Raw genomic sequence first — 15560 nt, 5'->3', positions numbered from 1 at the left:
CATCTCCACTGAGCCAGCAGCCCCTGCATTTATGGTCTGCCCAGTAACAACTTTGTTTATATGCACCTCATTGCTGAATAGGATCTTCTTGCAGTGGAGAACGTTAGGTTTAGCACTAAACATTCGTCTTTTAATAACTGCCACTTTTTCGCTGTATGTAAAATCCAAACCTAATTCTTTGGTGTGATTGCAGAATCCTTAGAAAAAAAATTTCTTTGTATTATTGAACATTTTCTCTCTGTGTGGTTGTCTTCCTTTAGATCCTGGTAGCCATTGAGCAGGTGCAAGAACTGCTGCCAAAAATTGAGCGAAGCCGCTCAGAGCCATCTCTTCACCGGGCCGTTCAGGCCGAGGACTTGAACCCTCTCCTGTTCCAAACCACCAAACTGATGCCCCTTTAAGCCTCCTGCATGCCTGGCTGAAAGCTGTCTCCATGTCCAGAAGTGCAGCATCCCTCGTGCCTGAGAGGCCACAGCTGGCAGTAATAACAGATCACATCCATCCCGAACCCACCCCACACACTCTCCACCCTGCAAAGCCATGGACATGCAAAACTGTAACAAACGCTAGAAGTAACACCAGCACTCTGCTTACTATGTTAGGGAGCCTTCTTGTTATACATGGACAGAGGCCTGCCTGTCAGGGGACACATTGCTGAAGTAATTGTCCACTGGTCGTCAACCAGGCTGAAATGTTGCCACTCTGATTATCCCACCGTTATCACTGGTAAAATCCGATCAGTGGAACTTCGGTCGAAACCAGAAGGCAGTCTAACCAACACAAACACAGAGCTGCTGACTCAGGCTTTGTAATACTTTCACACGTTCTGACCATCCACCCAGCTCAGTGAGGGAGTGGTAGGTCTGATATATGAAGCTCTTGATATGAAAGCAGAACATTTTCTTAGAGGACAACAACCTTTGTTTTTATAGGAACATTCTATATTTACTATTTTTACACATATTTCAGCACAATCACCAAAACAAACCAGTATCAGGGCAGGGGAGGAGGAGCCTTGAGCAAGTTTCAGATGATCGTGAAAAGAACATTCAGGTTTTTTAAGACAGTTTGTCTTTTAGAGGTCGTTAACTCACCAGGGTTTGGCCAGACTGGCTGAAGATCTAAACCCCAACAACCTCGTTCCACCCGACGGTGGAAGAAATCCTCTATGTAGTCTTAAGCCAGACATAATCAAGTTTAAATAGTATCAGTTAACTAGCAGTGAAGACTCATTAACTTAAATATTATTGACCCCTCTTTTGTTCCTTTAAGTTCATCAAAACCTGGATCTCAGTTATAGGTGCTGTGTTTGGGCAGTCATCTCCAAAATACAAACTCTATCAGTAAAACATGGCTGAGGTCATCACAGGGCACCAGACTCTCAGCAGAGTATGAGTCTGATAATCAGAGCTCACTAAGGCATGGTGTTAGGAGGTCCATAGAATGGATGAATTATTTTCTTTCAGTTTTCAGAAGCTCTCTGTGGGTTTTAAGCTCCCCAGAGACTTTTTGGTTCCTTTTCACTCTTTGTTTTTATCCAAATCCTTTCCAGCACATGACTGACAGCTCGTAGCCTGCTTTCCTTAGGGGAACCGTCAGTCGTGGTGCTGTTGAAGCAAGTCTTGTCCTCAGTGTTTTTTGCGCCTTGGGAACATGACTCTGGTGCTTCAAACTCAACAACAGCTTCAGAACCACCATCAGGTTTTTGACTGGTAGTGGAGCCTTGTTCAAGAATGCTATTTAGGGCTGTGATACCATGTTGGGATAGTCTGCCACTGCAGGATTCACAAGATGGTTCAAGCAAGCTAAGGTCCTGCAGGCTCGGTATGTGAAGTAGTGGCTGTTGCTTTGCAGAGAACAGGTAGATTCTGTACAACTGTTAATACTTTATTTTGTTTTGGTAACCAGTTTGAGGAAACCTGTATCGTACTGGAGCGGTCAAGTGGTAGTAAATGTTTCTATGATGTACTTGGGAGTTTTGTGTTGGGTTGTATGAACTTCCTACAGCTTCTTTAGACCGACACAGCATTTATAGCACATTTATCATGTTCAGAACTGCATTTTCACTTGGAGCTCGGATGCCTCCAACAGACAGCCTAGTGTAAAAGGAGGTGTTTATGAACTTTGGTGAAAATATAAAAGCCTCCCTGCGTAATGATGGGAGCTTCCTGGGTCTGAGCCCAAGCTGCAGTTTGATCATGAGTCCCTCAGCATTCAGGTAACTTCTTGGGCTTCTCAGCCTGCTGATGGTGCCTTGTTGATCCAGTCAGTCCTTGTGGGCGTATTGAACAGACATTGGTTCTAGCAGGATTCATTAGGGCTCTGCCATCGGGAATGACTAATTTGATTCCAAAAGTCAGTTTAAAGAAGAGATTCCTGTAAAAAAGGAATGGTTAAATATTCTGATAATATTTCAACATTCCCTTTGGTGTTGATGCCAGAAACCTAAGCCATAGTTGCATCATGCTCCTTGGATGAGCCAGTCAGCAGTGTGCTGACAGCATTATTACCACGGTGATGCACTCAGCTCTGTTTAGTTTCTGCACTGCTACTATCAGTAATGTTGGACCTTTCAACTGACATGTCTCTGTCATGTTATACAGATGGCTTCTCATACCATATGTTGGCTAACTAGAGGCCACTATTCCATCTGCTATCTTCTAAAACTTGGTGCCTTGGCGGCTTTATTTGTCAGTTGCTGCGTCCTCCGCCCTATTTTGGATTAAATCAGTTTCCACTTTAGTCATTCTGTCTGGCAGCACCAGGTTGTTGTGCACCATCTGCAGGATTACAAAATAAACTGCAGCCCGTTGCTGCCAAGATCGGTCAACGGCTCTGTGAGGATGTCAGAAAGCAGTGGTGGTCCTAGTTTCTAACAGAAGCCGCAACTCTCACCAGTTTTAGAGTTTCAGGCGTAACGCAGTCCTGGGCTTTGGCTATCATCTCTGCTGGAAGCACAGCAGTCTCTAAAAGACGCGATTGTACTGTGATGCACAGCTTAAAGAACAACTGAAGAAATTGCAACACATCTTAGTATTGCCTGAGTTGTTTTTCTCCACATATTTTTTATTTCTATTACAGTACAACAGTCAGTCTTCTGAGATACAAGTCGTTTGTTCCTGTTGTAGCAGCTAATTAGGAATGATTCACAGTACTCCGACATTTGTCTTTACAGTGCCTTGCAAAAGTACTCGGCCCCCTTGAACTGGTCAACCTCTTGCCACATTTCAGGCTTCAAACATAAAGATATAAAATTCAAATTTTTTGTGAAGAATCAACATGTGGGACACAATCATGAAGTGGAATGAAATTCATTGGATGTGTCAAACTTTTTTAACAAATAAGAAACTGAAAAGTGGGGCGTGCAATATTATTCGGCCCTTTTACTTTCAGTGCAGCAAACTCACTCCAGAAGTTCAGTGAGGATCTCTGAATGATCCAATGTTGTCCCAAATGACTGATGATGATACATAGAATCCACCTGTGTGTAATCAAGACTCCGTATAAATGCACCTGCTCTGTGATAGTCTCAGGGTTCTGTTCAAAGCGCAGAGAGCATCATGAAGATCTAGGAACACACCAGGCAGGTCCGAGATACTGTTGTGGAGAAGTTTAAAGCCGGATTTGGATACAAAAAGATTTTCCAAGCTTTAAACATCCCAAGGAGCACTGTGCAAGCAATCATATTGAAATGGAAGGAGTATCAGACCACTGCAAATCTACCAAGACCCGGCTGTCCCTCTAAACTTTCATCTCGAACAAGGAGAAGACTGATCAGAGATGCAGCCAAGAGGCCCATGATCACTCTGGATGAACTGCAGAGATCTACAGCTGAGGTGGGAGAGTCTGTCCATAGGACAACAATCAGTCGTACACTGTACAAATCTGGCCTTTATGGAAGAGTGGCAAGAAGAAAGCCATTTCTCAAAGATATCCATAAAAAGTCTTGTTTAAAGTTTGCCACAAGCCACCTGGGAGACGCAACAAACGTGGAAGAAGGTGCTCTGGTCAGATGAAACCAAAATCAAACTGTTTGGCCACAATGCAAAACGATATGCTTGGCGTAAAAGTAACGCAGCTCATTACCCTGAACACACCATCCCCACTGTCAAACATGGTGGTGGCAGCATCATGGTTTGGGCCTGCTTTTTGTCAGCAGGGACAGGGAAGATGGTCCAAATTGATGGGAAGATGGATGGGGCCAAATACAGGACCATTCTGGAAGAAGACCTGTTTGAGTGAAGAGTGAACATGTTTGAGTGAACATGAAGCCAAATCTACAATGGAATGGTTCACAAATAAACGTATCCAGGTGTTGGAATGGCCAAGTCAAAGTCCAGACCTGAATCCAATCGAGAATCTGTGGAAAGAGCTGAAGACTGCTGTTCATGAACGCTCTCCATCCAACCTCACTGAGCTCGAGCTGTTTTGCAAGGAAGAATGGGCAAGAATTTCAGTCTCTTTATGTGCAAAACTGATAGAGACATACCCCAAGCGACTTGCAGCTGTAATTGCAGCAAAGGGTGGCACTACAAAGTATTAACTCAAGGGGGCCGAATAATATTGCACGACCCACTTTTCAGTTTTTTATTTGTTAAAAAAGTTTGACACATCCGATAAATTTCATTCCACCTCACGATTGTGTCCCACTTGTTGTTGATTCTTTACAAAAAATTTGACTTTTATATCTTTATGTTTCAAGCCTGAAATGTGGCAAGAGGTTGAAAAGTTCAAGGGGGCCGAGTATTTTCGCAAGGCACTGTAGCTCCATGTTCCGGAGCTTTTTAAAATAGTAATAAGTCTTCTAGTTTCAAGTTAAACAACCAGTGTGATCCTCCATATTCTGATTTATTGAGTCCAGGAGCTGGGTACCCCAACTCTAAATGCTTAATCCAGTTGTGTGGTTCACCCCCGTTTGGGCCAGTGCATTAGTTTTTGCTGCAGTGGGAGGAGAAGGTGGCCTCTAGATCTAGATCTTCTCTAGATGATCTGGGCTATGACCATGGCTCTTTGAGGAGGACTAAACATCTCTTTTTCACATCATTGTCCCTCCCTGCTAACATAAGGTACTGTCTGCTCCGCCACAAGACTTCATTCTTTCCCTGATGTCGTCTTCTGCAAGAGCATCTGGAACAGCTTCTCTTCTAACATTCATCCTGAACACAAACTGTTTATAGGGGTTCACTACAGAGTAATTGCTGGTAGCAACACTTACAACTTGTACAAGTAATTCACGTGGTGTGTGCAAACTTGAGCCTGATCAGTGATGTTTAAGTAGAACTGAACATTTGAATGACCCGAGGCTGCTGAATGAAAGGCTTTTTCTTAACAAGCTGCTTTGTAACCTTCCTGTGAGGACAACAGTATGATCTTTTTTTATTTTATTAAATTTTGGAGACAAACTGCGTTTTGGATGGTACAAGTCCATCTCTACTCAGAGGGTCTCACTTTGTATTTCTTTGCTTACAATAGTTTTGCCGCAGTGTTGTAATATTGTGGTGTCTCCTTCAAACGACCACGCTCATGTTATTTATCTACAGCAGGAAGGAGCCAGCGCCATGGTTCTAGGACGGCCCTGGTTCTGTGGACCTACAGGGCTTCACACCTCAACCAAGACACTGTGCTGCATCTGGAGACTCACTGGGTGGTGGGGGGGGGGGGCAAACTTTACACAGCTGTTAGTTTCATAGAGTCCAAGAATGACAGCTGTATCAGTAAGTTTTTTTTATTGTCTTCATATCTTTAGGTGAATTGCAGTACTGTTGTTTGTAGTTTCAGGGGTGTTCAGTTTGCAAGAAATAGTGTATTCTGCTGTGTACAGTTACATTTTTTTAATTGCAGAAATTGTATTTGTATTTTTTTTTTGTCTGATGGTTTCAAAAAGAACAAAATCATTTTAAAGTATAAATGAAATTCTAATATTTTTTTCTAGTTTTTCTTTTTTTTGGTCTTATCTATTGATGCAGGATTTATCCTTAAGAGCAATAAATTAATCTGTGTTAATTTGTTCTGAATTATCTGTCTTAATTCCTGCTTCAGTGTTGAACCTGAAATGCTGCAGTTTGTTTTTGAAACTGGGCCAGAAGAGGAAGTGCTGTTTTTAAGCCTCCACCACAGATTGCTGAAGTGCAAGTTAGACAGGAAACACAAATCATGTGACTAGAAGGAGGCTGTTGACATAGTGTCAGCTTTAAACTGATACTGAGCACTAAACTTTATTGATGTTTCAGCTGATTATTTTAAAACACATTACGCTGTCTTTAACCAAAGACATGAGAGAAAAACTGCAACAAATGAGTAAAATACAACAGTGTCAACAGCCTGAAGCAACATCAAAATAAGTGCATAAAAACCTAAAAATGAAAAATTATGTTAAATTCCAAGCTTTTCAAGAGGCCTTCTAACTGTACAACAATCTCAACTCAGGGTGACAGCTGAAACCGACTGTTCATAACTTGTAGCCCAGTCCAGATCTGCTAATGTGGCAGAAGAGCGTCATGGCGAAACACATTCCCAGGACCTGCAGGGACAGAAGACATGGTTAGCTCCTGCCTGGTGGTTGTTACAGTGAAGCTAGGCTTGGAGATAGATGAATATTCTGGACTGAAAAGGTCAGGAATATAAACCAGTATTTCGGGTAATAGTAAATACCAGACCAGACTCCATTTTGGTAGAAAGACACTGGATTAGAGGAAGCTTTATGGAAATTTCAAATATATTTACATTTTGTCACCAGTTTTTTTTTTAAAGCTTTTTAAATCTGTTCTAACTTTTCTTCAAGCATCCAGACAGACCATTTGGGTTTTTAGTGGCAGGTTTCAGAGTGGTGCCTGCCTTGTGACCATCACTGTGGAAAAGTCTTCAAACCCCAGCTGGTAAAAGTCTAAATGCACACCCATACTAAGTTCAACCAGTCAATGTTGATATCCTCTCTCAGCTTCTGAGCGAATCAGCTCTGGGTATTAGTTGATGTTGTGCTAGTTTAAACATATTTTACCATGTACAGTACAGACCAAAGGTTTGGACACACCTCATTCAAAGAGTTTTCTTTATTTTCCTGACCATGAAGGCATCAAAACTATGAATTAACACGTGGAATTATATACTGAACAAAAAAGTGTGAAACAACAACAGCCACCTTTTGCTTTGATTACTGCTCCGCAAACTCTTGGCATTCTGTTGATGAGCTTCAAGAGGTAGTCACCTGAAATGGTTTTCCAACAGTCTTGAAGGAGTTCTCAGAGATGCTTAGCACTTGTTGGCCCTTTTGCCTTCACTCTGCGGTCCAGCTAACCCCAAACCAACTCGATTTGGGTTCAGGTCCGGTGACTGTGGAGGCCAGGTCATCTGGGGCAGCACCCCATCACTCTCCTTCTTGGTCAAATAGCCCTTACACAGCCTGGAGGTGTCCTGATGAAAAATAAATGATGGTCCAACTAAACACAAACCGGATGGAATAGCATGCCGCTGCAAGATGCTGTGGTAGCCATGCTGGTTCAGTATGCCTTCAATTTTGAATAAATCCCCAACAGTGTCACCAGCAAAGCACCCCCACACCATCACACCTCCTCCTCTATGCTTCACGGTGGGAACCAGGCATGTAGAGTCCATCCGTTCACCTCTTCTGCGCCGCACAAAGACACGGTGGTTGGAACCAAAGATTTCAAACTCGGACCCATCAGACCAAAGCACAGATTTCCACTAGTCTAATGTCCATTCCTTGTGTTCTTTAGCCCAAACAAGTCTCTTCTGCTTGTTGCCTGTCCTCAGCAGTGGTTTCCTAGCAGCTATTTTACCATGAAGGCCTGATTCACATAGTCTCCTCTTAACAGTTGTTCTAGAGATGTGTCTGCTGCTAGAACTCTGTGTGGCATTGACCTGTTCTCTAATCTGAGCTGCTGTTAACCTGCGATTTCTGAGGCTGGTGACTCGGATGAACTTGTCGTCCGCAGCAGAGGTGACTCTTGGTCTTCCTTTCCTGGGGCGGTCCTCGTGAGCCAGTTTCTTTGTAGCGCTTGATGGTTTATACGACTGCACATGGGGACACTTTCAAAGTTTTCCCAATTGTTTGGACTGACTGACCTTCATTTCTTAAAGTAATGATGGCCACTCGTTTTTTCTTACTTAGCTGCTTTTTTCTTGCCATAATACAAATTCTAACAGTCTATTCAGTATGACTATCAGCTGTGTACTGTATCCACATCCTGCACAACACAACTGATGGTCCCAACCCCATTTATAAGGCTTGAAATCCCACTTATTAAACCTAACAGGGCACACTTGTGAAGTGAAAACCATTTCAGGTGACTACCTCTTGAAGCTCATCAACAGAATTCCAAGAGTGTGCGGAGCAGTAATCAAAGCAAAAGGTGGTTACTTTGAAGAACCTAGAATATAAGACACATTTTCAGTTGTTTCACACTTTTTTGTTCAGTATATAATTCCACATGTGTTAATTCATAGTTTTGATGCCTTCAGTGTGAAGCTACAATATTCATAGTCATGAAAATAAAGACCACTCTTTGAATGAGAAGGTGTCCAAACCTTTGGTCTGTACTGTACATGGTAAAATATGTTTAAACTAGCACAACATCAACTAATACCCAGAGCTGATTCGCTCAGAAGCTGAGAGAGGATATCAACATTGACTGGTTGAACTTAGTATGGGTGTGCATTTAGACTTTTACCAGCTGGGGTCAGGTTTCTGAGCAAAGGTAAAGAAAAGAACATACCTAATTTCTGTTTACATGGAACCTATGCAGTCTGAAAAAGTATGGAATTGGATCTTACTGTTTTCCAGGTATGGAGAAAAAAAGCACAAGTTTCTATATAAATACAGATATTCCTGTCCCATTGTCTACAATCTGACCTTCCATCCTGCTGTCTTTTTTCCCTAGTCCTTCCATCTTTCCCTCCTTTGTTTACTTCTTGGTATCATTTCTTTCTTCTTTTCTTGTCTTTCCCCTCCTTGTCACTTGTTCCTTCCTTGCTTGTGTCCTCTTTCCTTCCCACCTTGTGTCCATCCTTCTATCTTTACCTCTACCAGTCCTTCCTTGTACCCTTTCTTATGTCCTATCTCGTTCCTTCCCTTTTGGCCTTCATTCCTTTCTCTGTTTTGCAGGTTCTATATTTAAAGCCTGCCCACTGTAGAAAATTCCATAAATTTATAGGCAGCTTTAGTATTTTTACAGCGAACCCTGTCTGACGCTTTATTTAAAAATCCAAAGCTCCTAGACTGTAGGGACAGTACAATGAAATAACTCAGTTCTTACATTCAGCCAACTGCTCATGCATAAACCTGATTAGCTCACCCAAGATATCTACAGTTGGATCTCAAATAAAACCGGAACCACTGAAGCTGTGGTCAGTATTATGGTTTGTTAATGCTTTAAAATAATTCATGTAATAATAATATACTATGAAAACATGTAGCTCCTAAGGGTTTATGCCTCTATGAGATAGCAAAGATGGCTAAAATCAGCTCCGTTTACTTTCTCCGCTCAGAACACCACCTACAAAAGACAGGATGGACTGGTCCTGGTGGTACAGTGAACATGTATTTAATGTCAGGATCTGTTGTAATGTTATAGCAGTTGTATGACAATGGGACTTGTGCTAATCTACTTTTGAAGGCTGTGTGAGTTCAAAGCAGGGAAGTCCTCCATATATTTACACTAATTAACAAAAAAAGATTTGGACACAATTTTGGCGACTTGCCGACCAGTGATGTGTGTCTGATTTGATTTACAGAGCCGGCTTGTCTCCTATAGGCTGTTTGGACTCTGGGTTACTAACTTCTTTAACCCTGTCATTGTATTTAGGGTCACGGGAAAGCTAACATTCACAGTCTTCTGCTAATAATCCTTCACAGAATTGTATGTCATAAAAAAAAAAAAAGTTTGTGATCAGATGTTTTTTTTTTTTTTTTTTTTAACAACTAAAGGCTCAAAACACTTGTTTATTCAGGTTCATCACAGCTTTGGAACAGGACAGCTGGATCAGAGGGATGTGGGCCTTTCAGCTGAAGGAATTGACCTAAAGAGGGAAGGTTTTGCTTCAGTGTTGTTTTAATAAGTAGTTGCACATTCAGCCTACCTCAATGATGCAGAGTATAATGACAGAAATTCCAGTACTTAGGAAGTTGTCTTCAAACCAGTTTTTCAGTTTTTCCAAACAGCCCTGCAAACAGCAAGTTATATGAATAATGTCAATAACACAGGCCTCAGTCTGACCAGGTGATGTGAACTGATGGCGCTACCTCTGAGTAGTATGCCAGCTCTTTGCCTTTGCATGGAGGGTTGCAGCAGGATTTAGGGATGTTATTTTGCCAGTCAGTGTAGTTATTGACTCCACAGCACTTAAACTGTTTTAGAATTACAGAGAAAAAGAAAACAGGATCTTGGTAAACACCTGTATGTCTGCCAAATGGAAGAAGGTACTGTGGTTCTGCTCACCATCTCCTGAACCACATCCCAGTCACTCATTTTAGTTGCATTTGTAGAAGAATGTCTCGCATTTTTCAAACCATCGTTGAGATCCTTTGTCACTAGTTCACCAATCTGAACAGAGAGTTGAGAAAAGCAGAATATATTTAATCTTCAGTGTAATAATCCCTTGATGAACAAAACGTGTGTGTGATTCCTACCTCTCTTTCATAAATGAGCAACAGGCATGCAGCGGTAAGTTCCACCAGCATCAGAAGGAAGAGCACCAGGAAGAACTGTCGGCACAAATTGTTGCATTTTCACTTATTCAAGTTTAACAATGAATTAAAAGCACAATGTCAGAGCAACACAGTTTGACTTTGAATGCTTTGCAGTTACCTTTCGCTACATCAGTTACCTTTTCGATTACAGCTATGAGTGGTTTTTTTTTGGAAAATGTCTTTACCAGCTTTAAACATATAGTGACATACTGATCTAGGTGTGGACTTTGGCTTGGCCATTCTAACACGCGTGTATAATTTCCTTGTCCTTGCTGAAGAATATCAACACCACAGCATGATGTGGCCAGGGATGGTGCTGTGCAGGATCAGTTTCCCAGCATGCATAGCTTTGAGCATGCCCACCAAAATGCTCTCCTTGCTGGGGCTGTCAGCCTACTGTAGGTCGTTGGCCATGTCTTTTTGCAGTGCTATGTGAAGATGGAATAAATTCAGCTGGACTCTTTCACTTCATGTGGTGATGAAATTAGCTCGTCATTTCCAGCCTGTTTTGAAGCTGTTTGCAACGAATACATGTACCATGTATCGCTTTAACCGAAAAGTGAATTGTCACCATAAAAAGGAAAGCAGTTGTGACACAGCAGCAAAACTTTTGACCTTAACTGAACATGTACGTAGAAGTGCTTTAATAGAAGCTAACTGGACTGCCTTTCTTGGTTTTCGATCATCAGTGAAGGATGAAAGTCACAGTGATATAAATAAAAGGGAAAACTCAGGAAAAACATGAGAATTATTACAAAATCAATTTATAAGATTAGTTCACCTAAAAAAAAAGCAGTGTGCTTTTGTCATTGGAGCTCTCATTGGAGAGAATGACCAGCCATTGATTTTACTGCACACTGCAACGTCAGGAAAAGCTCAAAAAACTCAACGACCAAAAAAATATTAAGGACCTTAATGGCCGGAGCAGGTCAAACTGAAAGCTGTGGCAGTGCTTCAAAACCGCTGCTGGAGGACATGATATGTGACGGTGAGTATTTATTTTACTTTGCATGTTTGTACTTGAAACTTAACTGATGTTTGGTAGTCTCACACCGCACTATAAGATACTGTGGCACAGCGCACAATGCCGATGGCTGGAGGAGGGGCTTTAAGCCACAACTCCAGCTGTCAGTGAGTCAATGGAAACGCAGCAGCTGCTGTGTGGAGTAGAGCAAGATTAAGCAGAGTGGAGCCGTGCGGTTCTAGAGCCGTGAATGGAAAAGAGGCAATAGTTACCATGGACCTCTTAGCTGCTTCTCTGACTAATGCTTTCGCTGTCTGGCCCATCAGTCAGTACGTGGACAGCCATGTGTTGGTAGGTTTGCAGTTGTGTCATACTCTTAATTGACATGATGGACTGAACAGAGCTTTGTGAGATATTCAAAGCTTGGAATATTTTTTTAGAACCTTACTCCGCTTTAAACGTCTCTGGAACCTTCTCCCTAACCTGCCTGCTGTGTTCCTTGGTCTTCATGATGCTGTTTGTTCTCTAATGTTCTCTAACAAACCTCTGAGGCCCAAAACAGAACAGCTGTATTTATAGTGATATTAAATTACGCACAGATAGACTCTACTTACTAGTATGTCGCACTGGATTATTTATAGCTGTCAGAATAAAAAGAGCTAAATACTTATGTCCAGCAATTATAAGCTTTATGAACAAATTTAAATCCATGTGTCATTTCCCTTTCACTTCATAATTATGCCCTACTTTGAGTTCATCTGCCAACTACAATTTCTGTGGCCGTTAAATGACTAAATGTAAATATGTTCAATTGGTTGGAATAGTTTTGTTAGGCACTGTATTATGGCGGTTTAGGTAAAATCTCCTTCACTCTCTAATCAGATAAGTATTCTGGACAGATTTCCCCTGCCCCAACCCCCCTGGGTCAAAATGTTTCCAGGGAGGTAGAATAATAACTATGGGATGGAGTTTTGTGGAAGAAGGTGCTAACTATTTTGAATTGGTTGGATTTTTTTCATAGTTCAGTCATGTTTAAATTTTCAACATCTGCTTACAGTTATCTGTGTAGAAAGAGGAAGTACCTCCTCCATTCAAATAGTATTTTAGGGCTTTAAATGATTTATGTTCTGAGCAACAACCACAACCCTGATGGATTGTTGACGGATTTGAACTTGAGAAATTAGGTGCTTATTTGTGGGTCATGTTTTCCAGGGTTCAATTAATATCTACTGTATCTGTGAATCTTACAAACTTCCGGTGACTTTGATGTGATTTAATTCTGCTTCAGAGTGTAACCGCTGTGAAATAATCACAGGTTTTGCTTTAGGACATCAGGTTGTAACCTTTACTGATGCACCGTTTCCTCACCTCTCACACCAAAGGGAGTCTGGTTTAAAATCCCCTCAAATAATCCTGTAGTGACTTTACTTGTGTCAAATGGTATTATCGCTGTAACAGACAGTTACAGTTTTAATGCTGAACATCCCAGCTTTCACGATGGGAAACTCTTTTCTACACACTCCTGCAGCTCAACTAGTCATTGGTCAGCACTCCTGCAGTAGGAGGAATATCCTGCTCAGTGTAAGTGGATTGGTTCCTGTATCCCACGGTGACACAATTAATCTGTTTTTAATGCACCAAGTACCTTAGTTACTGCAAGAAAGAACGGCTAGCAAGCACTCTGCAGAACCTCACGTCCAAAACTCTGAAATACGTGTGTGTCTGTGTGGTGTGAGAGAGAGGGATACCGTCAGGAGGAGGCAGCGGTTCTCTTTCAGAGCCCCCAAGAAGCCCAGGAAGGAGACACATGTGATGATGATGCCGCTGATCAGCAGCATGCTGGGTATGTTTAGGCTGGCCAGAGACGGGGTCAGAGCAGCTATCCTAAGGTTTACCATCAGGTAAATGCCAAAGCTCAGAAGTGCCACACCACTGACCTTGAAGGAGGGAGAACACACACATATATTCACTTTTCACAGATGATTACACACAACAGCTGACAAATATAATATCAAGAGTATTTACAACTGATTACGTTTCCAGCTTTGAAAAAGCTTTTAATTGGACTCTACTGTTTCAGCTGAAATAAATAAAAACACATCGAGAGGAGCCAGTTGAGGTGGCTCGGGCATCTATACTGGATGCCTCCTGGACGCCTTCCTCTGGAGGTGTTCCAGGCACGTCCCACCGGGAGGAGGCCCAGGGGACGGCCCAGGACACGCTGGAGGGACTATGTCTCTCGGCTGGCCTGGGAACGCCTTGGGCTCCACCCAGAGGAGCTGGAGGATGTGTCTGGGGAGAGGGACGTCTGGGCGTCTCTGCTGAGTCTGCTGCCCCCGCAACCCGGTCCCGGATAAGCGGAAGACGACGAGTACGAGTAAACCATCATCATTTATATTTCTGAAAGCATTCTTTGTTTACAGCATTTTTTATCACACCTGCCTAAAACCTTTGCACAGTACTGTACACGACGAGGACGAGTAAATAAAAACATTAAAACTTTCATTCTTATCTCACTTTTGCCCCAGATCTAGGATTGGAGTAATTTGTGGGATTTGAATCAGTTTGACTAGACAACAGGATCAAAACTGAGTGTAATGTAACATGATTGAGACATACGTACAAAACAAAGGAAGTTGGCGACACACATGGTGTACTTTAAACACTTGAGGCACCCTTGAGCCATGGCGCAATTCTGCTGATGGGACCTGCAACAGGAAACAGACAGACAAATGGATATTAAACCCCTAATATACAAACAAAAGGCCAGAATTCATCTTATCTCATTAATTCATAATTTATCATTTTTAACATGTCTTCTGTTTCTGTCAAACACTAGGGCCTCACAGCAGGAAGACGAGAATGACTCATCTCACTTCCTGTGTTCTGCCTCCGTTTACGTGAACAGCTTATTTAATGTCGCCTGACATGATCGAACCAAAATAGTTTCATGTGGTTTAAACAGGGGCGGGGGACAAATAAGGTTATATTACAACATACCCCAAACATTTCTCGTGGACAAAAATCCCTCTTCAAAGTGAAATTTGAAAAGGGTTTGACCTCAATTATCTCAGATGTAATGAGCTGAAAAAGGCCAATGTCAGAGATATTTTTGAACCAATGTTTTAAAATCATAATTATTCTTTTTTGTTTGTTTGTTTGTTTTATAGCTAAAAGAAAAACGTCCCCTGGCATCTTTAGGTTTTCAGTTAAACTTTTTTATTACTGTTTCTAGTTTCACAAATCTACATGCTTCGATATGATGAAGCGAAAATGAAGGTAAAACCTGACTTGTAAACCTGGCAGAAATATTAAAAACAGCCACATACAGGCCAAAAATAAAGCAGGCCTCTTACCTGTTGGACAGATTTTGGATCCGTTTGGGTCAGTTATCAGGCTGAAGTTAAGTGAACTTTGCTGCTGTGCACACTTCCCCTTCTCATTGTGGTGTGGACTAAGCTGAACAGCTCATGGGGCTTTCAGCGGCCCCATGTCACTTCCTCTTTCTGAGCTTGAAATACATGGAAAAACCTCTGAGTGACGGGGTGCAAGGGAGAGACGTGTCTCAGACAAAGGGGGCATGTCTGTCACACAGTATTTATATATTTAGACTAAAAAAACACCCTACACTGAGTCCAGCTGGTGGAGGCAGATGCTTGATCTCATCTGATGAACAAAGCTTAAAGATAAAGTATCCACACACCTTAGACATTTTGTCACGCTCTAATCACAATCTTCAATGTATTTTATCAAGATTGTATGTGACAGACTAATAAAAAGCAGCACACAATCAAGAAGTGGTAGGAAAATTATTAATGGTGGAACCTTTTGATCCAAAGTATGTTATGTTTGGCTGAAAATTAACACTCCACATGACCCTGAACACACCAC

General features: G+C 41.9%; 2 protein-coding genes across 2 annotated transcripts in view; one reads left to right on the top strand and one right to left on the bottom strand.

Annotated features, from left to right (window-relative positions):
- araf (A-Raf proto-oncogene, serine/threonine kinase) overlaps positions 1–1968 on the top strand; it is a 32529-nt gene extending 30561 nt beyond the window's left edge. The window contains exon 16 of the mRNA XM_047382072.1: positions 261–1968. Coding sequence (XP_047238028.1) covers positions 261–401 — 141 coding nt within the window. The 3' untranslated portion in view covers positions 402–1968. The remainder of the gene's footprint in view (positions 1–260) is intronic.
- A 4200-nt stretch (positions 1969–6168) lies between these two features.
- zgc:64051 (leukocyte surface antigen CD53) lies at positions 6169–15179 on the bottom strand. Its single transcript, XM_047382423.1, has 8 exons — positions 15026–15179; positions 14293–14377; positions 13418–13606; positions 10646–10720; positions 10455–10559; positions 10259–10363; positions 10096–10179; positions 6169–6520 (listed from the first exon to the last, which is right to left on the bottom strand). Exons 2-8 carry the CDS (start codon positions 14353–14355, stop codon positions 6449–6451), a joined length of 693 nt encoding a protein of 230 aa, XP_047238379.1. The 5' UTR covers positions 14356–14377; positions 15026–15179; the 3' UTR covers positions 6169–6448.
- Positions 15180–15560: the final 381 nt, after the last annotated feature.

Source organism: Girardinichthys multiradiatus, chromosome 12 (assembly GCF_021462225.1).
Source record: "Girardinichthys multiradiatus isolate DD_20200921_A chromosome 12, DD_fGirMul_XY1, whole genome shotgun sequence".
In the NCBI taxonomy this organism is placed as follows: domain Eukaryota; kingdom Metazoa; phylum Chordata; class Actinopteri; order Cyprinodontiformes; family Goodeidae; genus Girardinichthys; species Girardinichthys multiradiatus.
The sequence above is the reverse complement of the archived record's forward strand: the minus strand, read 5'-3'. Positions and strand labels throughout refer to the sequence as shown.

Bases quoted from the DNA above. Each gene is read 5' to 3' on its own strand.
- zgc:64051 (XM_047382423.1), bottom strand. From the start codon at position 14,355: ATGGCTCAAGGGTGCCTCAAGTGTTTAAAGTACACCATGTGTGTCGCC. The intron at 13,607-14,292 runs GTACGTATGTCT...CCCTCCTTCAAG, and splicing joins TCGCCAACTTCCTTTGTTTT to GTCAGTGGTGTGGCACTTCT. The intron at 10,721-13,417 runs GTATCCCTCTCT...TTGTGCCGACAG, and splicing joins ACCGCTGCCTCCTCCTGACG to TTCTTCCTGGTGCTCTTCCT.